The following is a 24,551-nucleotide window of genomic DNA, read 5'->3' on the forward strand; positions in this document are numbered from 1 at the left end:
TACACGATCAGACACATACATCTGAAAAGACCAAAGTCTTAGAGAATAGCTCATCAGCTCTGTCGGAAACAGAGAGCTCACTTCGTCCTGTCTCAGTTGAGAATCAAACCGAAACGGATGAGCATGATACTGTGCAACCAGAGATGTATGTCAGGAGATCTGAACGAAGTAGTCAGCCTCCTCAAAGACTAACTTACTCTCAATTGGGCAATCCACTAGTGACCGTAGTTAGGTCCCTTTTCCAAGGACTTAATAAAGCTTTTATTGACTCTCTTACTCAAGAAGTTGTGTACCCCGTAGAAACAATGCACAGGGACGTGCATGATATTTAATGGGGGAGGATGTAACCCAGAAGCTAGAACCTTAATGAGGTATTAACTAATTGGCTTACTAATATGATCCATCCTCAATTTAGATAAAATATAAAATATAAATTAAGGAAATTAACAATACTAATTAATAGATATCTAATTAACTAATAGATAATTTCATAATGAATTATTGGAAGGGTGAATAACTAAAATAACGAGTTTAATATTAAACATCGGTTAAAACAAGAATCTTGAACATCCCTAACAGAAACAGAAGAGGAAAGCTGTATACTATTGGTCCAGGTGGGAATCTGAAATTTCATTGGCTGAGAGAAATAAGTCCCGCCTCCGCGAAATAAAACCGTGCGACGCAGCTGAGCGAGAGGAGAGACAAACGGCTGTGCAGCACGCAGATACAGAAAGCAAAGACTGAGCGGTTAGAGAGAGAGAGAGAGAGAAAAAAAAACAACGGTCGAGGCCGTGAAGAACCCTGATTTGGGTGCCGCATAGATAGAGGGAGAGGCGGACTTGACTCCTTCTAATAAGAGCTAGGAACTTGGAACCAACGCGGTGAGTAAAGAAAAAAAGAAGAGAAAAAGCTAACGATGCAACTTAAAAAAAAAAAAGGAAACTTAAATAGCTTATCAAATTAATTCCATTCTTATAGATTTGTGTGGAGACGACAGAGTGAACCAATCCTCTGTAGGAGGGAACCGTTGGAGCGCGTTGGTGAGTGAATGAGATTAAATTCAGTAAATTATTAAATTCAAAAAGCTAATTACAGCAACCGAGGTGACAGCAGTGGGCTGCTAGACGTTAGATCCCAGGAGTTAACATCTCAAACTACCAGTTAACGGTGGTAGGGCATATAGGAGTTAACGGCTCAAACCGCCAGTTAACGGCGGTAGGGCCTAGATGTACAAGGTCCTCAGGGGCGTTATAGCTAACGCCATAGAATTAGCAATGCGTCCCTTAACCAAACATTTAATAATAAAAAAAATAGATAAATAAAAATAAATAAAAGCTAACTGATTAGGGAGGAATTATTTTACAAAGGTGGACCAAAGGACCAGAATTTATATTTTGTTGAATTTTGTTATAGAACATTTTATTTATTTATTTATTTATTTATTTATTTATTTATTTATTGTGTTACAGATATACAAGGTGTCACAATGCTGTATAGAAACACAACTAAATGTATCCTTGTTGTCATGAATGTATTTCTTGTTGAATAGTGTAGAGTAATAGAATCTAACTGAGCCTATTGAGCTGAACAATTGTTGTCATATGTAATTATATTTCCAGAGCTACTGAGAATTATTTTAATAGACAATCAAATTGATGTTATGTTAGTTGAACTGTGAACCCAAACATGATTGGCTATGCCAATAGAGTGAAGCATTTGTTTAAGTCTGTAAGACTTTATGCTGTGATGTGACGAGAAGGGTCGATGCCAACTCGCTAACAGTCCTGTTGTTTACAGGCTGGGTTTTTTTTTTCCTTGGGTTTGATCCCGACTCCTATGATCACTCACTTGGAACGAGAACTGGATTTCTTCCTGACGAGGGAGATGGCGAGCCTTAACCACTGAACGAACCAGGACATCTCAAGTAACTGAAGAGCAGACTGCTCTCTTCTGTGAACAATCTCAACGGTGTGGTAGGAAAAAATCGCACCACCGGACTCTGACTTTCACCCCAAGCGTGGGGATTTGACTTGACGCCGGCTGACTTGTGACTCATATGATCAAATCTCATACCGACCATTTTACTATTGTCGATTGTTTTCATCTGTTTTTGTGTGTTATCTTTATGTGTTATATTTCCCATTATTATTAAAATTTAGTATATAAACCGTTTCATGCTATACCCGTGACTCCAGCCATTCTTAAACAACCTCCAATTCTCCCCGAACCTAATTATTGGCCCATTTGTTTATTTTTTCTTTTAATTATCTTATTGTATCCTGTAATCCGGTTACACTTACTTGTACTTAAACTCCTCCGCTTGGGGCAGGACCTCATCTCTACCCTCTTGTTTTGTTTTCCTAGTAAATGAAACAAATCTTTCCAGGAGATTTAGGTCTGACATCAAAATGTGTTTGTTAATCTGAAACATTTGAGTGATTTAAAAAAAAGAAAAAAAACTAAAACTAAAGAAATCGTTAGGACATCAATCATTTTGATTTATTTTTATTTTTTAGGCCTTTGGTTTCATGTCCAGAGTGGCTTTGCAAGCAGAGAAGATGGATCATCATCCTGAGTGGTTCAACATCTATAATAAGGTGATAAAAAATAATCGTCATCATTGGGCTTACCTCTGCTCTGGATTGGATTTATTGTGACTCTTAACTTACTAACACATAGGATCTCTAATCAATGGCCATCCACCCCGATGACCTCTCAGCACTAAAAAGCAGACGGGCACAAGATGTAGATCCGAAAGTGCATCTTTATCAAAGGGGACACAGCCATTAGTGTAAATTAATGCTAATGAGTAGTTTCTGCTAATGCTAATGATGAACTCTGCTTAGTAGCTACAATGTTTGTGGATCTTTTTTATATAATCAATATAACTATGATTAAAATATCGTACTTCTACCAATTGCTAACATAAACAAGTTCTAAATTAAAATGTAATATCAAACAACAATTTAGAAAATGCTTTTTTTGAATTTTCCAAATCTCTACAAGCCAGTAAGGGGGTGGGAGCTGAACGATCAACTAAGGGGAAACCACCGCCTGCCGAAAGGGAACCAAACATGATAGTGACATATGGGCCATTCCCATCTGTACCGGGTCGGCCCGGGCCGGGTAGCATAGGTTGTAGTCTTCCTTATCCAATAGAGGGGGGGGGGGGGGTTTCCAGAAAGGAGCAAGTTCACGTTGACTCCCATGGTAACAATGCTAACTTCAAAGTGGAAATAAACATGTTTACAGTCTAGGTAGTAGAGTCGCTCGACCGCAGTTTTCTGGCTAAGAGCGCCCACTAGCCTCCGTTAGCCTCCGTTAGCTTCAGTTAGCTCGCTGCTACATCGGGTCAAAGTTTGAAGAGTGTCGATCATCTGCATTCACCTTCGGATGGCAGTGAATCTCAGCTGATTCTGTTCAAAAACTGAAACTCATGGCCCGTGTTTACTCTCATTTTCAGTATAGATGCCAGCCGGAGCTCGGCAGTGATTCCCCACGTCATCAAGACACATCCCTAAGTTGCAATCGCCATTTATAAGACAGACAATTACCATAATATTACTAACAAGCGAGGCAAAACAAATGCCACAGAATTCACGCACCGCCGTGTCGACGCACCATTGTGGTAATATTGCGCGGATTTGTGGGCAGAGCGTGTCTTGTTAAGAGGGCTTGGGAGATCGGGGTTCAAATGCCGGTCGGGTCATACCAAAGTCTTTAAAAATGGGACCCAATGCCTCCTTGCTTGACACTCAGCTTTAAGGGGTTGGATTGGAGGGTTAAACTACCAGATAGTTCCCGAGCGCAGCCAGTGCTGCAGCTCACCGCTCCCCACGGGGATGGGCTACAACAGCAGAAGACCCCACCGGGTACCACTCATCTCCACTACAAACAGGAAAAAGAGGCTACAATTTGCACCAGCTCGCCAAAACTGGACAGTTGAAGACTGGAAAAATGCTGCCTGGTCTGATGAGTCTCCATTTCTGTTAAGACATTCAAATGGTCGAGTCAGAATTTGGCGTAAACAGAATGAGAACATGAATCCATCATGCCTTGTTACCACTGTGCAGGCTGGTGGTGGTGGTGGTGGTGTCATGGTGCGGGGGATGTTTTCTTGGCACACTTTAGGCCCCTTAGTGCCAAATGGGCATGGTTTAAATGCCACGGGCTACCGGAGCATTGTTCCTGACCATGTCCATCCCTTCATGACCACCATGTACCCATCCTCTGATGGCTACTTCCAGCAGGATAGTGCACCATGTCATAAAGCTCCAATCATCTCAAACTGGTTTCTTGAACATGACGATGAGTTCACCGTACTACAACGACCCCCACAGTCACCAGATCTCAACCCGATAGAGCATCTTTGGGACGTGGTGGAACGGGAGCTTCGTGCCCTGGATGTGCGTCCCACACATCTCCATCAGCTGCAAGATGCTGTCCTATCAATATGGCTGACATTTCTAAACAATGCTTTCAACACCTTGTTGAATCAACGCCACGTAGAATTAAGGCAGTTCTGCAGGCAAAAGGGGGTCAAACACCGTATTAGTGTGGTGTTCCTAATAATCCTTTAGGTGAGTGTATAAATTAGTAGGAGCCCTTTGTAGTGATCTAAGCACAGGAGTGATGTGATTCATTCTCTTAGTTCTTGTTAAGACTCTAGCAGCAGCATTCTGAACAAGCTGCAGTTGCTTTTAAAGAAAGAAAGAAAGAAAACAATCTTTTATATAGGGCCTCTTAAGATTAAAATGGCGAGGCGCTTCGCAAAAACAAAAAAAGATTAATATATAAAAATAATTTTTTAATTATTTAAAAATATGTTTAAAATGGGGGGGGGGGGAATTGTGATTAAAAAATGTAAGGAAAGGGAGAGAGAAAAGGAGAGACCATTTTAAGTTCCACCCTCTACATAACAAACAAATGGGACAATTTCCTGACCCAAAAAATAGATTCCTGTTGACAGGCCTTTCTGAAAGAGACACATCTGTCGATGAGGCATTTCTGTAATCAGATGGTGTTTTAATTACGTTCGGGTCAGAGTGACCTTTTGGTGGTACCGCGATCAAAGCGTAAGTCTGGGGCGATCGTGCCTTTGCAGTTCTGAGTCCTCAGCTTTGGAACCAACTCCCACCAGAAATCCAGCCGTCCACATCGCTGCCCACTTTTAACCCTCTCAGGCTCAAAATACGTTTTGATAAAAGGATGAACAACTAAGTCCTTCAGGGGAACTTCTGAGTTAAAAAATGCTCATGAAGTACGTGTGTGGAGTAACCGGGTCGGTAGGTTTTAACGTTTCTCATCTGCAACGGCTGCCTCCAGAGGGTTAAAGCAAGGCTTAAGCTGTATTTTAGATCAGTTTATTTGTTTTTATTCACATTGTAATGTTTTTGATCACCATTTTTATTGTTTCAACTCTTTTTTTTAATGTTTTTGTCTCTGTATTTTATTATAGAGCTGGTTTATTGTGCTGCTTCTTTGCACTGTTCAGCACCTTGGGCCATCTTGATTTGGGGTGGGAAGGGGCTTTATAAATAAAATGATTGATTAATTGTCCAAAGGCTAAATTAGTTTAGGATTTTTTTGTGTTTGCACATTTGTTTTCGAGATCTTTTAATAACAATCTGCCAGATTTGAATGAAACTTGAATGTTATTTAAGATGGCTGCCACCAGAGCCGTGTCCAGGACTTTTAAAATGGGGTGGCCCATGTGGGGCACTTGTTTATGCATGGGTGGCACCAACGGTTATGCTTATTTATTTATTTACACAAATCGTTTATTTATTTATTTACTTTCTAGTGAATTTTGGAGTTTCACATTGCACAATCACCATTTATTTCTATTTATCTTCTAGTTTTGTGGTGGTTAGCAAGTCACTTCTTGATGCATTATTGCCGCCAACTGGAGTTGAGTGGAACTCTAAATACTATTTATGTGAATATGAAAAAATAATAAATAATAATAATACAACAGAAATGTTCTGTAGGCCTGGGCTAGTAAACAATGTTAAAGGTGCATGCTACCACACTATTTTTGGAGTTTACAACTCAAGCCTTTTGTCGACAATGTAAAGTCAATTTAAACTGGAACTTAGTAGGGTGGCACCTGGGGTGGCCAATCAGATTCTAAGGGTGGCATGTGCTACCCCAGGCCACTCCCTGGACACGCCCCTGGCTGCCACAGAAAATGTATAGCGTGATCTCATTCATGCATGTGATGATCAAGATTTGACCAGAACTTTCTCCATTTTAGGATGTTTTTTAAATGAACGTGTAAAAGTAGGTTTTAATGTGGTAAATACTCCTGTTGGCTGATTAGTTTATTTTCCTTGCAGCTTTATTTTGTTTCTTTCTTTTTTATCTCCAGGTCCAAATTACCCTCAGCACTCATGATTGTGGCGGATTGTCCCAGCGTGACATCACTATGGCCTCCTTTATCGACCAGGCTTCTCTGATGTGATCAATCTACAAATCAGTTACCAAACCTGAAGACATAACTTGAAAAACCCAGAAAAAAGGACCCACCCGTGCTAACAATTGTGTAAGACGAGGACGACTTCAGTTAGCTAAAGACGTTTAGAAGAATGGAAGCAATCATTCCAGATGTTACAGAAATGTTTTTGTTTTTCTTAAATGTTGTCTTTTAATTAAAGTGTCATTGATGGGACAATAAATAAATAAATAAAAACACCAGGAGGTGATCTGGTTCCTTTTATGTGCGTTTCAGCCTGTTGTGCTCAAATTAAGCAATAAATAGAAGGTATAAGCAAAGAAATCTGATGTTTTCTACCGTTAGAAAAAACGTTACATTCACTCATTTGTACATGAGTGCTAAATGAGTAAAACTGGTGAAGGTTGGAGAAATGTTGAAGGGGACCAGTAAATCCTCTCTTGATTACTGTGTTTTATTTGTATTTTATCACAGGCTGAAATAAAGCTGCTGCCTGTGGTTCATTAGGGTTACCACGGTAACCAAACAGAGTCCCTGGCATTTATTCATTCTTCTGCAGCAGCTGCTTCTTCCAGCAGTTAGGGTCAAAATGAGCTAGCGTATGAGATAAGAGATCTTTTATTTGGGGGGGGGGGGGGGGGGGGGGCGCTCCAGGGACAGGTCTCCAGTCCATAACAGACTCTCACGCCTACAGTTTAGAATTTAACCTAAACATGCATGCTTTTGGTCTATGGTACATTACAAGAACATGTGAACTCTATGCAGAAAGGCCACAGCTGGGTGTTGAACCTGCAACCTTCTTGCAGCAATGCACCCATGCCACCAGCTCCATCACCATCCAGGATTCAGTAAACAAGGAGGAAAGAAACGGGTAGTTTATTTCTAGGAAAATACTCCAGTGACAGAAGGAACCAATTGTCACACAAGTCAGTTTTTGTGACTTTAAGGTGCAATATGTAAGAATGACATTCTGTGGTCAAGTTTAGGTACTGCAGGCCATTTTCTAAGGAATAAGTTACTGTTCAGACAATGGATGGATGGATATCTGGTGCACTCTTGGGTGTGCACCAACACCCAAGCACTCTTGGGTGTTTTACGCTACTGACTACTTACTACACTTATTACGGTAATGTGTCCACAACAGAGGCCGTGTGGTTGTTTGCAGTCTTGCTGTGGCTCTGAACGATTCATTAAAGGAAGTAAAATGCCACGATTAACTCATTATTCACTTCACACATACATTTAACTGGAATATTGAGTTGTTGGTAACTGAAAAAGTAGCTTGAGATATTTTTATAGCCAACTGTTAGCTTCTAATTCACTGTTAGCCTCTAGTCTTGTTCACCCAACAGTAAAAGAAAAAGATGCTGCGGCCTCTTACGGGTACAAGAAATAACTTCTGGTCGCTCATGTTTACTGGCTTTGGTTCTTTAAAAATTAAACTCAGCTTTTTGTCTGCTGGTGTCGAATTACAAATGACGGATCTGCAGCATTAGCTTGGTGCACCTCACAGGCTCACATATTTTTAAACAAAGACTATACGGTATTTGTCTTTTGAAAAGAGGAAAACTGGACCCCCCCTCGCGTCTGAGAATGAAATCTATTTCTGTATAACCTTCCTTCCAACAGTGAGACACTAGACTGTTTAGTGGCTATTTTTTACATATTGCTCCTTTAACCTGGGGCAAAATGTCACAGATCAAATTCACCGCAGAGAAAGAAAATAACATTAAAAGTCTTTATTTGGAAAACTTTAACAATTGTTAGCGGATTTTAGTTTCATTCATTTAGAGCAAAACATGATTGTTGAAATTCAGGCTGGGCGTGACCCATGGAGCAGGAACTGATTTACAAGATGGAAAAGATTCAACAAGATGCAAAAAACACATTTGTGCCCCCCCCCCCCAATTTAACAGTGATTATTATTAATAAAACAGTGATCATACAGATGTTTAAATCACTTAGAAAACCAATTAGTAGCACTCAATATTCTGCTTAAACAAACATTAAAAAGCAGATTTTCTCCCATGTTTCACTTCATGACAGAAAGACTTATTGCACACGTGGAAAAATTACAATAAAAACAGTTAAGCACAACCAATTAATCAAACAATGTCCTTTCTGGGTAATGATGTGCTTTAACCTTTAAATCAGAAAACAGTATAACAGGTGTGTAAAAAGGCATACCCCCCCCCAAAATAAGGCTAACATGTATATTTGTGAATTTAAACCCTTCTTCGAGGTGGATTTGATCCCTTTTCAGAGTATTTACCTAAACTAGTATCAGAGATGGTAAACGAGTCGATGTGGGAAACTTACGGCTGATTCAGTGGAGGTAAAGATGATGTTTGCATTGAGTAGGAACTGAGGTAGACTGAATCAATACACAGGCCACTATTAACTGTTGATTCATGCTAATTGAAAATATTACAGTAGACCACAAGTTGAGAGGCTTTAATCCTAAAAAATGAGCCAAAAATCATCAATAAGCTCGGAATTCCCACACCCTTAATGCCCTTGATCTCTTTTAATCTAAATTTTAAAACTCGTAATATTAAAACTCCCACTTTTCAGACGCATCCATCTTTAACTTCCGCAAAAGTGTCTCAAATCCAAGTTAAAGCAGAAAAATATAAATTTTCAAGTGATTTCATAGTTTTTATCCTGATGTGTAGTCGTCAGGGCGTCGCAGTGCTTTTACAGAGACACAGAAGATGCCTGCTTGTGCGGAGAAGTGCTGCATGTTGACAGAGACGTGCAACCAGGCGTGTGCAGTACAAAGGTCGTCCTGCTAGGGGGCAGCACACACAACATGAAATGTTAAGGCGATAAAGCAAAACTCAGAGGTTTTGCTTTCTGCTTAGTGGGTGAATGTGATGAGTATTGAAAGTGAAATAAACTTAAAATAACACACACACACACACACGCACAAATGAACACACACTCAGACACACCAACACTACCATGGCATTGTTAGGAACTAGAGGAAATAACTCGATGATGGCTTTTGCTCCAAGGAGCTCTGCAGATATTTTCTGCACAGTTTGCAAGATAAGGCAACCGTTGAGGGATTTAAGTTAAGGGTTTAGGGAGGTGGTGAGCTCGTTTCCCGATGGGGTTAAGGCTACAGAGGCTCCTGTTTCCGCTCAGTGGGCTTTGCCGTTGCCATTCATGTGACTTGAGTTGGACTTTGGGACCTCGGTGCTGTAGAGACAGTCCAGGAAACCTCTGGAGATCTCAGTCACCAGGGACCTGTCTGGGATGGACTGGGCCATGCCGTAGATCGCTCCCTGAGAGGACAGGAAAATACGGATCAGTTTACGACGTCAATATGGAAACAGATCCTTTCACCAAATACGCTGCTGTGCATTATGGGTAACCATCTCCTCCAGAGAAGGTGACGTCTCTGATTACTTCACAACAAATCCTCGATTCATGCTCTTCTGACGACCCATAAAGAAAGCCAGCTCACCATTCCCGTGGTTTTCTCTTTGGGGTTCTTCATGATGATGGCAACCTGCTCTTTGACATCACGAATAAAGCGATCGGCAACCCCCGGCTGGGTGTGTAAGACTGTGCAACAAATGTGGATGCTGTGAAAGAGAACACCATGCAGCCGTGAGCGCTCCTGCCAACATTAAACCGACTGACCGTCGTTTTTTTGCCACGCCTACCTGGATGGGAACTGGAGCGTGTTCAGGTTCCAGCCCTTTGACGTCAGTGCATTTGAGAGGCGGAAAACATCGAAAACATCAGAGCCGATCGCCACCACCGATACCTCTGGATCTCCAAACACAAAAACTCCTTTTATCTTCCGGATTCTGTTGGAAAAATGTAAAAAAAAAAAATCGATTAGCCGGAGCTCTTCATGGGTCCTGAACGAGTACGCTGAGAGATGAAACTTGGGTCCTACTCGGTCCTGATCTTTCGAGCGGTGCTGATAATCCTCCTAGTGGCATCAACATATCCACTGTGTCCCATGTGCATCATGGTGGCCCAGCAGGCCGCGATGATCCCCCCCGGTCTGGAGCCAGCTATGGAGGGAGAGGCGTAGATCCCCCCTTGCCAGTCTGGAGCCACAAAGTACTGGTAATGACGGTACTTTTTATCGCTGTAGAGGATCACAGACGACCCCTTGGGGGCGTAGCCATACTGGACAGAAGCATGGGTCCGCTTATTATTCATAGTACTTGACATAACGTAAACTTCAAGAGTTTGTCTTAATGTTTAACTGCTGTACTTTTAGTTTTAGTCACGGGAGAAGAAAAGGGCCTGAATCCCATGGTAAACAGCCACTCCCTACCTTGTGGGTGTCTGCAGAGATGCTCGTAACACCCTTTACTCTGAAGTCAAACGGAGCAAGCGAGTAACCCGCTTTGGCCATGAAGACGATGAGGAATCCGCCCAGACAGGCATCCACATGCAGCGGGACGTTGTAGCGCACAGCCAGCTGCAACACAGCAAGAGGAAGTCTCAGGAACTCTCCTTTTTAAGCACTTTCAGACCCACGTTACCGTAGAAACGTTTTAAACCAACTACGCTTTCATTTTCCAGAGATTTTAATCAAACCAGACATTTCTTCTTTGACAATTGAATAGGTTGGCTGGAGTAATGCACCATTTGTCTCGATGTTTAGCCGCTTGTGTGAGCTTCAATAATAACTAGAGATGCAATTCCACCCAGAAATTTGCAACAACACGGCGCTTGTTTTGTTTTACTTAGAAATACACATGAAGTTAATCTGAATGGGAATTAAAACAATGAAACAGTTCCTGCAAACATTGCTGATTTTTACTGTAAATAATGAAAGTTTTCTTTGAATTTTTCAATTGAAAGAAAGAAAGAAAGAAAGAAAGAAAGAAAGAAAGAACGAACGAAAGAAAGAAAATGCTATTAGCAACTGTCTGCCAAATCTCAGGCGTTCTAGGTGTCCGCTGCATGAAATTTCCTTCCATACTTCCTGGAGCAGCTCCAGAGACGGTGTTAAAGATTGCAGACACATAGAGGTGTATGTTATGGGTCAACGTAGCTGAGCACAACAACATATCGATACAGACCCTTTTGAGCTTGTAAACGAACGGCAGCTACAGTGGGGCAAAAAAGTATTTAGTCAGCCACCGATTGTGCAAGTTCTCCCACTTAAAATGATGACAGAGGTCACTTCAACTGTGAGAGACGGGGAAAAAAAAATCCATGAATTCACATGGCAGGATTTTTAAAGAATTTATTTGTAAATCAGGGTGGAAAATAAGTATTTGGTCACTTCAAACAAGGAAAATCTCTGGCTCTCACAGACCTGTAACGTCTTCTTTAAGAAGCTTTTCTGTCCTCCACTCGTTACCTGTATTAATGGCACCTGTTTGAACTCATTATCTGTATAAAAGACACCTGTCCACAGCCTCAAACAGTCAGACTCCAAACTCCACTATGGCCAAGACAAAAGAGCTTTCGAAGGACACCAGGAAAAGAATTGTAGACCTGCACCAGACTGGGAAGAGTGAATCTACAATAGGCAAGCAGCTAGGTGTGAAAAAATCAACTGTGGGAGCAATTATCAGAAAATGGAAGACATACAAGACCACTGATAATCTCTCTCGATCTGGGGCTCCACGCAAGATCTCATCCCGTGGGGTCAAAATGATCATGAGAACAGTGAGCAAGAATCTCAGAACCACACGGGGGGACCTGGTGAATGACCTGCAGGAGAGCTGGGACCACAGTAACAAAGGTCACCATCAGTAACACACTACAACGGCAGGGAATCAAATCCTGCAGTGCCAGACGTGTTCCGCTGCTGAAGCCAGTGCATGTCCAGGCCCGTCTGAAGTTTGCCAGAGAGCACATGGATGATACAGCAGAGGATTGGGAGAATGTCATGTGGTCAGATGAAACCAAAGTAGAACTTTTTGGTATAAACTCAACTCGTCGTGTTTGGAGGAAGAAGACTACTGAGTTGCATCCCAAGAACACCATACCTACTGTGAAGCATGGGGGTGGGAACATCATGCTTTGGGGCTGTTTTTCTGCTAAGGGGACAGGACGACTGATCCGTGTTAAGGACAGAATGAATGGGGCCATGTATCGTGAGATTCTGAGCCAAAACCTCCTTCCATCAGTGAGAGCTTTGAAGATGAAACGTGGCTGGGTCTTCCAACACGACAATGATCCCAAACACACCGCCCGGGCAACAAAGGAGTGGCTCCGTAAGAAGCATTTGAAAGTCCTGGAGTGGCCTAGCCAGTCTCCAGACCTCAACCCCATAGAAAATCTGTGGAGGGAGTTGAAAGTCTGTGTTGCTCGGCGACAGCCCCAAAACATCACTGCTCTCGAGAAGATCTGCATGGAGGAATGGGCCAAAATACCAGCTACTGTGTGTGCAAACCTGATAAAGACCTATAGTAATCGTTTGACCTCTGTTATTGCCAACAAAGGTTATGAAACAAAGTATTGAGTTGAATTTTTGTTATTGACCAAATACTTATTTTCCACCCTGAAAATAAGTAATATATAATATACAAATAAATAATTTAAAAATCCTGCCACGTGAATTCATGGATTTTTTTTCCCATCTGTCTCTCACAGTTGAAGTGTACCTATGATGAAAATTACTGACCTCTGTCATCATTTTAAGTGGGAGAACTTGCACAATCGGTGGCTGACTAAATACTTTTTTGCCCCACTGTAGATGTTCAGATGACTCTGGTTTTCAGCAGTAGTAAAAGGTTTTTCCCAACAACTAGACTTTTAATTGCATCCCAGAATTCAAACCCACATTTACCTTATTGATGTTGAAAAAAGGCAGCTTGATGTGTCTGACGTAAAAAGTCTGTGCTGTCTCTGACCTTCTTTCCTATGTATACTGGTAAAGTTGTAAAGGCCACAGAAAAACGGTTCGTTCTGAGAAAAGCTGGTTAAAAGCATCACAAGCTTAGGCGCATCTCCTTAAAGGGACGTTATGGAAGTTTGACAGCCAAAACATGTATAGAAATTAGGGATGTGTACCTTTGTGGATGGTACAAAGGTACCTACGAATCGATACCGGTTCTTAACGGTACCAATTTTCGATACTTTTGAGTGTTTATTATTTTAATTCTCTTTTATAATTAAATATATATTTTTCTCAATATATAACAATATTTGATAAATATCACGATAAATAACATTCAGCTGTTTGTATTTTAACATCATCCTTGTAGTTTTATAAGCTGATAATGAAACTGAAGCAAACATCTTTACTGTGAACTAAATTTACTGTGTATCTTCATTCCTTTTGCCGTCTTTTTTCATTTGATTTTTCCTACTGGGAAGTTATAATTTCCAAAGAGAAAGCGAACGCACCATTAGCTGATAACAATGGTAGCAATGGAAGCTAACATACTAAGCTAACGATATCTTAAACAGTTTATTTAGCTGCTGGAGCAGATTAAAACGATGATGCTTCACACTTAGATCGTTGTCGCTGGTTTCATCTTCACCCAATCACCCGTCGCATTTAGTAAAGTGAAGCCAAACTTTAGAGCGCGTTCATGTTCTTCTAGTCGGGAATTCGGAGTTCCGAGGAGAAAGCGAACGCACCATTAGCAAAACGGAAGCTAACATATCAAGCTAATTATATTTACCTACCGGAGCAGATTAAGATGAGGATGTCTCACTTAGATCGTTGTCGCTGGTTTCATCATCACCCAGTTACCCATCACATTTAGTGAAGTGGACCCAAGCTTTAGCGTGCGTTCTTTCTACCATGCTGCTCTGTTTACAACTGGTGCGCAGCAAGCGACGACATAACGCTTTTGCGCATGCGCACCTGTCTAGGCAAGTTCTCGTTCTGAAGGACGGGTACCGAAACGAGGCACCGTTTCAAATGACGTGAATCGGTGCTCGGTCGGTACTATGGAATGCGGTCGGTACCTTAAAAAGTACCGAATTCGGTACCCATCCCTAATAGAAATAATAAATGTCTTCTTCATACATTCTCCTGCAATGCCCTGGTCCTGTAGAATGAGCCCTGGCATTTTTACTGTGATTGCCTGTTTTTCTGTAAAATCACAGAAAAAGAGAGATGCTCGGGTCGAGCAGGCTGCTTCATGCGCGTTCACGCTCAGGCATCGCCCGTAGCATTTGCTATCAGTAGCTTCAGTCTTTGTCGCTGTTCCTAACACCTAGTGACAAAGCTAGCTACATTTCTGAGGACCCTTAGCTACTTTCTGTAGAACTTTCTTCTAGACATTTCCAGCAAATTAGCAACAAAATAGCCATTTTCGCTCCGAACCGTTCTTTGGATTGACGTTGTTTCAGCTGTCATCAAGAATATAAAAGTTACAGATACGTCGAATGTTACTGGCGCGTAGCTCACCTTGTAAGATGTCTGATTCTCATGCAGGTTCGATTCCCGGTGTGAACATAGATTATTTGGAGTTTCTTCTTTACATTGATTTACATCAATTTCCCTCTGGGATTAATAAAGTATTTTTTAATTGAATTGAAATATTTTTTACAGTAATAAGATGCCCAAATTTTTATTTGAGACTCGCCGAATGGCATTGAATTCACGGATAAAAAAGATGTGGGTTCAACTTTCATTTTGGAACAATCTTTCAAGCAAGGGAAGGGAATGATCTGAGCATGCAGGAGGACTGACCCATCTTAAACCTTTGTCGGCTGTGCTGAAGAAAAAGGTACAGAACCAATTATTTAATTAATTAGCTGCGCGTTCTCCTGTCCTCTGTGTCACACACACACACACACACACACACACACACACACTGCACGTTCAGCCGGCCGACGAGAAAGTGCAGCTGCAGAGACAGAGGCACATTATTTTTTATTAATTTCCTGTGTTCTTCTGTCCTCCGGGCCACACACACGGAACTGTCTCAACTGTTATTTTCGTTAAGGAGTGTGTACGTACAGCATGGGCTCCTCGTGTACGAGCCCACTATTGAAGCTGCCGTTACACCTTTGGCCTGAGGGGGCAGCCACGAGCATAAAAATTCAAAAGTCCGAAAAGTCCCATTAAGTTAGCATGTCCCAACCCACTTCAAAAGTAGAAGTGAATGCATGATGGCGATGGTAATGCTAACAGCAGAGCAATGCTAATGTGACCCCGGGCTACAGTAACTCTAGCCAGAGCTACTGCCAACATCCTTGTTGGATGAGGCGAAAACAGAAAAAGTTGGAGCACACATGTAGCGTTCCAGGATGCATTGGGAATATCCAGGTTTAGAATAAAAGCCACTTAGATCCATCCAGGGTGACGTGGCAGAGGAGTTGCCCTATTGCAGTTGTGTCCTTGGGCAAGACACTTCACCCTCCTTGTCTACTGGTGGTGATCGGAGGGACCGCTGGTGCCTGTGCTCAGCAGCCTCGCCTCTGACAGGGCGCCCCAGGGCAGCTGTGGCTACATCGTAGCTCATCACCATCAGTGTGTGGATGTGTGTGAATGGCTTGGGGGATGTAGAACCCTAGAAGGCGTTATATCACACAGGCCTTTTTTCATCCACACAAGGACATAATTTTCAGTTTAAAAGTGGGGGGGACACGGGGGGGTTATCTTTACAGTATGTTCTAATGGGAAACTGGCTTCAACACAAACGGTTGTTTTCCGCTTGGTCCTAGAGCTCAACCAGTGTCAATTTAATATAGCGTAATATTGTTTTTGGATGGTAAAAAGTGCAGGGGTCAAAACTTGACTTTGGAAAAAGTGGGGCGGACATGTCCCCCCTGTCCCCCCCCTAAAATTACGTCCATGCATCCACAGCTTGCCTATTGGGTTATTTGGACTGTGAAAACCGCAGCGTAAACCAGCCAATCAGCACGCAGCTCATTTAAAATTTATATCCTGGCCGAGGCAAACCAGTCTTTCCATAAAAGAGCTTTATTATGGGGTTGTTTTATCCATTCATTAGGGCTCCTAGGTCATTTAGAGCCCCAACAATGTGTCATATGTTACACAGAGGCTCACAGAACAGCTTACTGTAGTTTCTAGGACCTCGTTAACATGAATTACTTACATTAGCAGCCACACGAGAAGACTTGTGCAGACTAGAAACCTGACAGTTGCTAAAAAACGTAGCTGCGGTTTAAAGTCACCAGAACCGTTTGTGAATTTCTTGAACACGTAAAACCACAAAACATTTTTGCGGGTCTGTTTTGATGTGCTCCTGACCTTGGCTACTTCTTCAACAGGATCCATGATTCCGTGAGGAAACTGAGGCGTCGAGCAGACTAGCATGGCTGTGTTCTTGCTGATGGCTCTCCTCATGGCCTTGGTGCAGGAGAAACAACAGGAAGTAAAATAAGACTCCACAGCGAACGTGAGCGGACGCACGCTGCCTGTACACGCTGTCATCTCACCTTCACGTCTACTTTCATGGTCTTGTTGTCGAGAGGAATGTGGACGAGCTTCATCCCAAAATAATGTGCTGCTTTGTCAAACGCAGCATGAACACTCACAGGTGCGAGGCTGCAGGTATTGGAATAAAAACAATTTCACCACTTTCACCGACAAACGTAAGGACAAGACGGTGTGGCGCTCATGTTACATTTCAGGGTACTTGACACCTCGTTCGTACGCCAGGTCTCTGTACGCCTTGCAGGCCATCAGTATGCTCTCAGTTCCTCCTGAAGTGACCTGCACGAGACGAGAGTTTATGATGCATCACGTGAAAGCCACCTTTTCCCCAAAAGGAGGCCCGGATTTGATTATTTTCTGGGCTTACCGTGCCGCAGGAGTTTGGTCCGCCGTGGAAAAGCGTACAAGTCATTCTAACAACTTCGGCTTCCATCTTCCTCACACCAGGAAAGATGTCTGGGTGTAGAGGGTTGCTCCAGGCGAAATCTCCATACACCTTCAAATCAGAAACAACCAGAGCGACAAAAGTTCTCTGTGAGTTTGGAACAAACAATTCTGGAGGGAATAACCAGGAAGTCAAACGACGGAGTCCTGCAACTAAAAACTGTTTTACTCTGTGTCAGTAACCCAGGAGGCCGGAGATGGGATGCGTACTTTCACCAGGAGTTTGGTCAGGGATTCATCCCCCCAGTACACAGCCCCGGAGCAACAGCCTTTCTCCCACTTCACGTCATCTGCAAGCACACATCCACAGACAGCTTGCTTTAAAGGGCTGCTATTAGGGCTGGGCGATACGGCCCAAAATCATCATCACGATATATTGAGGATTTCACCTCGATAACGATAAGTGGACGATAACTACAGGTAGTACAGGTATGTGCAGAAACAAAAGTTGTCCACTAGATGGGGCTGTCACGTGTATTACGTTGAGTCACATTTTTACGTGACTCAAGGTGGTACGGCTTCCTAACCCTCCCACTGTCTTCATGGTGAGTCGTAAGCTTGGAACTTTGGCGGAGATTCATGCGTTGGCACAAAAGAATGATGCGATCAAGGAGCGAGTGGACGAATCAGCACGGATTGGGATAGATTAATCTACGCCATTATTGGATTTTGAGAGGTTGAGGACCAACGGGACTTTAAGACAGAGAGGAAATTATCTCTGTCTGGCCCCAAAACAAGTTCTTATCTGAATCTGGTGCCCTTGAGCCTGTGAGGCTGAAATGAATACCCCCCCTCAGAAGAAATGCGGAATGCTGCCGTCGCCATGGCAACTCTGTCTCCCTATCCCGGTCTGGGCGGGACTGTGAGCTGTGAAGGCCGCTGAATTGTTCCAGGAGTCGCTGTGCTCTCTAAACCCAACGACCTCCCACCCCTGTCCAGACTGAGGTGATGAGTGCTGCTTATCGCGGCTGCATGCACTGACGTGTGGAGAGTCCCCAACCCTACCACCCCACCTAGTGGACACTTATGTTGTGTGGTGTCTGAAGTCTGTTGCATCTCTGTCTGAGGTGTTTTTTGCAGAGCAAAGCTGCCCTCCCTGTGGAGGGTAACTCTGAAGTGCCTTTTGTCCCTCCACCTGATCCAATCCTCATTTATAAACCCTCTGATCCCTATTAAGGTAGCGCGACTCGGGTTGCGAATGACCACAGTCACCAATTCTTGTCATGTGTGTATGCCTATGTATGTACTGTATGTCTGATATCAGAATTGTGTGTACTGAAAATCTAATTTCCCTCTGGGATTAATAAAGCATCTTTGAATTGAATGGAAGACCCCGCCAGGGAAGTGGACCATTGAGCAGGATTGATGGTTTATCCCTTGAGGTCCATGTGGCAGGGGTGAGGTGGTGCTCACTCCTGCCACATGGACCTCAAGGGATAAACCATCAATCCTGCTCAATGGTCAACTTCCCTGGCGGGGTCAACCATGAAGACAGTGGGATGGTTAAAGGGACATGAACGTTGCCAACCTATATTCATCTTTTCCAGGGTATCTGCAGGTTTAAGGGAGCCAAATTTAAGACTTTTTAAGACCTTTTTTAAGGCCACTTTGACCAAATTTAAGCTATTTTTTAAAATTAAAATTAAGCTATAATTTCCAGCTATTGCCTGGAACCGGTGCTAACCACGTCGCGAACGTGGGATTAGCCATCCAGTTACCATTAATGTTGCACTTCCCCATGGCACAAACTCCCACTAGCGTGCTCATCTAAAAATAGCCCCCTTTCACAACCAACTGAATGTGTACGGTTCCGCTTACGCCAATATCGTACACAAAAAATGCTGAACACTAACTAGAAATTCACGAAAATTTTATAGAAAAAAAAGAATCTTGTTTATTGGGTCTTTGGTAATTTAAGACCTTTGGAAACTCTATTCAAGGATTATTTGTCATATTTAAGGAATTTTAAGGCCTTAAATTTGGAAAAGCAAATTTAAGACTTTTTAAGACTTTTTAAGGACCTGCAGATACCCTGTTTTCATTATTTTAGTATCAAATTTATTGACATGGGAAAAATTATCACGATAAAAGTCAGAAATTTCCATAACGATACGTTTTACATTTTTTGCCCAGCCTTAGTTGTTATTCTTCATTTGGAGCAAAAACTCAGGAGACTCCTTTAGAAGAACTCACTCAGCGTGTCGTACTCTTTGATTTTGTCCAGGACTTGGTTTTGTGAGAGACCTTTGGAGGGTAACTCTCTAGTGTAGCTCATCCCCTCCTTCAGCGTGCACACACTCTCAGACATGTCATCCAAAGCCTTGTTCAGCTGCTTCTGAATCTGGTTAGAGAGGAGCAGCGGGGCTTTGTTAGCATCACCAAATGACAGAATGAAGGAAGAGTGTGACTAGGTGAACTACAGTAACCCTGTCACAAGCCTGCTGGAATCATGCTGTCTCTCTATCATTAATGCACTTCTGCTGAGCCAAGAAGGAACTGTTTTACCACAAGTACTTACCGAATCACCAACAAAGGGGAGTTTCCTGATGAGTTGAAAACATTGCTTTCTGATTCGGGATGTGAGACCTATTAGACCCCAAAAAAAAGTGCAAGATGTGGTGAAAAGCAGGAAAATGTTAAGAAATAAAACTTCTGACTGTGACTAATAATCACATCTCGGGAGTTAAAGGTGCCATCTGAGGGCATGCTGTGGCATTTAGGCACGAGATACAAGTACTACAGTTTGAGAAAACAGACCGTTGCTCATTTTTGGGAAAACTGATCCTAAAGTCCTACAACTCGTGTAATAATTCAATAATTGTGGCAAAAAAGTACAACAAAAAATATATATATATTTTTTTTTACAAATAAATATGATGGAAACATCAATTTTGGTGTGTTCTCACTAGGTAACAGAATGAGTATCGGCTCACTTCTGATCTGTTCCACAGCTCTCTGACAAAGGCTCGTGTTGTTGAGGCTGATGTGTTCGTGTACAAATACAGTGATCCCTCGCTACTTCACGGTTCGTTTATCGCGGATTCACGACTTCGCAGATTTTTTCTTTGGAGCCTTATTCAAGGGAAATTTGCCGATTCGCGTTATTTTTCACCGATTCGCGGTATTTTTCTATGCGAAATATCAAGAAATTCCTGTTTTTTTTCCATCAATTTCATCATAAAATGCACTTTTTGTAATAAAACTATCAAAAAACCAAGTAAAATTTTTTTTTCTATGTAAAGGGAGGGTTTTAAAAGTCTGAATACTGAATACGTACCTGTTAAATAAATACTGTAAATACGGTGTCCCTACTTCGCAGATTTTCACCTATCGCAGCGATAAACGAGGGATCACCTGTACATTCCCCTACTGTCTGAGAAAAAGACTCATTCTGTCATTTTCAACCAATTAAATCAAAGAACCTTCTGCTCAACATTTCTATAAATCCAATAAAATTGAGAAAATAAGTAGGCAACAGCTAACTCACACTAGCCTTAACAAATTCCAGAGTCCCACTTTCTCCTGTAATCTGGAGGCGTGGCTTAGGGGAGGAGCCTGAAGAAAATGGGTTGGTCCTTTGAATTTTTTTAAGCTTGCAAACAGCTTTATCAGGAACTTCTACCCAACCTTTAATCAGAAATAATAATAATAAACATATTCTGAATAGTTTTTAACTTTAAAAACTTGACCAGTTTCAAATTTGACACCACTCTGCAGCCCTCTGCTGACCAGATACTGCACTAAACAGTTTGTGGAGCGGGTAGGTGTCCTAGGGGGAGCTCTTTACCTGCTTTATGGCTGTTAGCTATTATGCTAGCAGTTAGCTTTTTCCACTTAGCCAGTTGTCAATAAAAAGTACAAGAAGAAGGAAAAGGCGAAGGCTTTGGAGGTGAAGCAAATAGCTAAAACCAGTGAACATCAGTGCAGCCTAAACTAGTTTGAGAGAGCTAAAGGAGGCTACAAAAATAACAGACTGATGGTGACCTGGCTTTGTTGCTACTGGACTTGTAAATAATAATATATTTTGTCCAACAGTGTGGATCTTTTTACTTTGTGGTTTACTTTAGTATTAGTTTTCTCATGTTGGTGCTAGCTTGTTGTTAGCACTAGCTGCACCAGGGTTATTTATGATAGTTGTACAACTTAGAGCCAAAATTTAGAAAGGCAAGCCAAGGCAGAATTATTTATACAACACATTTTCAATGTGCTAAAATAAAGGGGTGGTGCTTGTTGTGTTTTGTTGAGAAGAAGATCCATGAATTGAGAATATTCCAAGTAACAGAATATGTCTGGATAAGGGAATTATTTAGCACAAGTGAGAGCTTGTCAAACACACAAGTAAGTAAGTAAGTAAAAGTTTATTTATAGAGCGCCTTTCGCAGATATAAATCAAAAAGCGCTGTACAACTTGAGTAAGATCAGGGCAAATACCTCTAACCAATAAAAACATCAGAAAAACAATAGCAGTGATAAAGTAGAAAATAAAATCATGAGTATAAACAAAGTGAAAGTGTGAACCCGAACAAAGCCATCTTTTTGAAACATTTAGGGAGGGAACGCCTGGATGAAAAGGTGAGGTTTTAGATGATTTTTAAAGACCTCTACAGTGTTAGAGACGGAGATTTGAAGGTAGACTGTTCCAAAGTCTGGGTGCAATAGTCTGAAGGGCCCTGTCCCCTTTGGTTTTCAGTCTGGTTCGAGGACACAAGGACGTAAACCCGCCAGAGTTGCAAAGCTGTATCAGTTGGAAGGATAAGAAAAAGACCAAACACATAGTTGTAAGTTTCAAGAAATGTCACCAAATCTTAGTTTTCCATCATAATAGATTAGAGAGGAACACTGTGTCGTAAAATGCTCAGAAAATCTGCACGGCCTTGAAGAATCCCATTTCCAATTTCACTGATTAAGACAATCTCATGGTGACTTTGCACCCATGAATCATGTGTGAAAGATTACTTTCTTGCTGGAAGAGGAAGCCTTTGACCCAGACGGCTCCCAGCACGGCAACTACCGACGCTCCGATGATTTGCCACGGCTCCATATCGGCACAATAGGAGTTGACCTTCCACCGACCTTTGTCCAAGTAAAGCAGCACCATCTCCTTATACACCTCCAAGGCACTCTGCACACAAACACAACTGTACGCATCACAACCCTGCCTAACACCCTAAAACGTCTCCATCCGTGTGCATTATGTGTGACATTTATGACTACTTGTCAGGTTTACCGTGACAAACCTGCGGTACCTGTTCAGGTGAGATCAAACTTATCCCTCAGACGCTAAAACTGTTTGTTCCTTTCAGTCGGTTAGGAAAATACCCGTTTCCATCACAAGTGAGAGAGGGAATACTCTCAAGTAACTGGTCAACCAACACCGACACCACCCCCCACAGTGTGTTGTAATCAGTCACACAAGACATGACAGGAAGTTCACTTGTAAACAAGATCAAGGAACAATACTCGTTTTCTACTTCTGCTTCCAACGAGTGTTGCTGAAGAGTGATTCCATTAATGTTATTATCATTAAGGCTCTCGCTAAGCCCTGATTGTTGTATATTACCTATGAATGTAATTGTATAGGTGCAGTTAGATTATCTTTCTACTATCTTTTCTGGAACTTTTATGGCCTGACAGCAGGTGGTTTAAACACGAAGACATGGCAACGTCTCTGATAACCAAACAGAGAAAGTTTAAGGTTCAAAATACAGAATCTTGAGTAACTTCTATTTGTGCTGCTTTGGGATAAACATCACACAATAGAACACTGAGAAACGCCCCCTTACAGGATGGAAACAGGGACCAGTTTGTTGAACTTGGACCAGTATGATTCAGTTAGATTGGTGCTGTGGGCCACAGGAGTCCACCCAGACAGAGTCACTCAAACCCACCAGTCATGTTCTCATTCAGGTTTGACGGGATCCACTACAAATAACAGCGACAAGAGCGAGCTACAAACGAGATTTACTACTTTACAGGAGGGCCGTAAAGATGTGATTAGATCGGTGTTATCGGACATCAAAACTTCAGGTGCAACGCTGCTTCTGCAGACACGTTCTCCGTGCGTGTTCACTTTTGTGTTCGCATTCACCACCATCTCGCCTCAGGGGGAAGAGGGAATAGAGTCACACAAAGGCTTTTGCAACGGTATTGTCTTACTTATTGTTAAGCAGTGAGCACCAATTCCTGTGCCTTATCCTCCCACTACATTTGCCTATTCAAGAATAGGAGCTTTTGTTGTCCCAATGGAGGTCAGCTCGGGTTCTCCGGAAAGTGTCAGGGAGGCTGCTTTTGGGTCCATCAGGGGAAAACAGATTACTGGAGATTCCCAGTGAAACTATGGCACGCTGGGAAGTTTCCTATAACTGTCTGTATGGTGGTCCAAATCAAGACGAGCCATTAAATGTGTTTGTTCTAATTTCTCTTCCTGGAATGGATCCGTTGGAGTTGAGACAGTAAACTTTGCACTGACAGTGGATCTTGTCTCAGAGGAGCTGCCCTCTGTATCTTTTGTGTGCTGCTATCAATTAAGGCTGGCCGTGCTAAAGTGAGGAGAGCCTCACAAATCTGACCCGTTCTCTGGTGGCACCCACAACAGCAACAACAACAACAACACATTGATTTAATTTCCTGTTATTCGATGCAGAACCAACAGGATCTCGAATAATACCTTGAGTTTACAACAAGGGGAAATTACAAGTTACTTTAAAACACCCAGAGAGGAAGCGCCTCATCACCGCTTACATAGGACCATAACCTATTAAAGGTTTAACATCAAAAAGTGTCCAGACAAATGTGGTTATAGTGTTTTGTGCTTTTTATGGCGTTAGGGGTCAAACTATCACCGTAGTCAAAGCGTTAATAAGCTATTAAGCATCGTTAAGAGCAAACATTCGGGTTATAGCTCACTTGGCTACAAATAAACAACGTATGTAAGCATCTGGGGGCTATTGTTCCCCCAATAACACAAAGTGATGAAACACCTACCCAGTAATCCATGGTTTTGCCGAGGTTAGCTAACGCCAAAAGTTTTCTTCTCGTCTTCTTCGGTAAATTCAACCCCAGCTGCCCGCTCGGAGGTCTCGACTCACATGCTAACTACCAAACCCAGAAACTAGTGATGAGACTGGGGTACTCGGTCCTGAGCTCGGAACCGTGGTGTGTGTGTGTGTGTGCCGAACAGGAAGGGCAAATTCAGATGAGGCTCCGAGTCCAGGCTCGTTTCCTTCTCCCGGGGGTCACGTGATCAGGGACGACGAAGGGTCGCACCCGGTGTTATGTCGAAATGTGTTTACCAGGGTAAGT

The 24,551-nt window shown here is 42.4% G+C and overlaps 2 protein-coding genes across 3 annotated transcripts in view; one reads left to right on the forward strand and one right to left on the reverse strand.

Annotated features, from left to right (window-relative positions):
- pcbd1 (pterin-4 alpha-carbinolamine dehydratase/dimerization cofactor of hepatocyte nuclear factor 1 alpha) overlaps positions 1–6,696 on the forward strand; it is a 94,352-nt gene extending 87,656 nt beyond the window's left edge. For both annotated transcript variants that reach the window (XM_054749896.2, XM_054749895.2), the window contains exons 3-4: positions 2,517–2,597; positions 6,371–6,696. In XM_054749896.2, the coding sequence (XP_054605871.1) occupies positions 2,517–2,597; positions 6,371–6,463 (174 nt within the window). In that variant the 3' untranslated portion in view covers positions 6,464–6,696. The remainder of the gene's footprint in view (positions 1–2,516; positions 2,598–6,370) is intronic.
- Positions 6,697–8,178: 1,482 nt separating this feature from the next.
- On the reverse strand, positions 8,179–24,551 carry sgpl1 (sphingosine-1-phosphate lyase 1). The gene is made up of 14 exons (XM_015942579.3): positions 24,234–24,551; positions 22,206–22,371; positions 19,768–19,835; positions 19,443–19,590; positions 17,460–17,539; positions 17,173–17,301; positions 16,996–17,084; positions 16,808–16,916; positions 16,620–16,718; positions 10,758–10,904; positions 10,368–10,606; positions 10,129–10,275; positions 9,927–10,047; positions 8,179–9,744 (listed from the first exon to the last, which is right to left on the reverse strand). The coding sequence occupies exons 1-14, from the start codon at positions 24,243–24,245 to the stop codon at positions 9,601–9,603; spliced, it is 1,698 nt and encodes a 565-aa protein (XP_015798065.1). The 5' UTR covers positions 24,246–24,551; the 3' UTR covers positions 8,179–9,600.

The sequence above is a fragment of the Nothobranchius furzeri genome, chromosome 12 (assembly GCF_043380555.1).
Source record: "Nothobranchius furzeri strain GRZ-AD chromosome 12, NfurGRZ-RIMD1, whole genome shotgun sequence".
Classification (NCBI taxonomy): domain Eukaryota; kingdom Metazoa; phylum Chordata; class Actinopteri; order Cyprinodontiformes; family Nothobranchiidae; genus Nothobranchius; species Nothobranchius furzeri.

Coding starts and splice junctions, on each gene's coding strand:
- sgpl1 (XM_015942579.3), bottom strand. Junction 19,591..19,767: donor TCCCCTTTGTTGGTGATTCG/GTAAGTACTTGT, acceptor CTCTCTAACCAG/ATTCAGAAGCAGCTGAACAA. Junction 17,302..17,459: donor TGACCAAACTCCTGGTGAAA/GTACGCATCCCA, acceptor TCTGATTTGAAG/GTGTATGGAGATTTCGCCTG.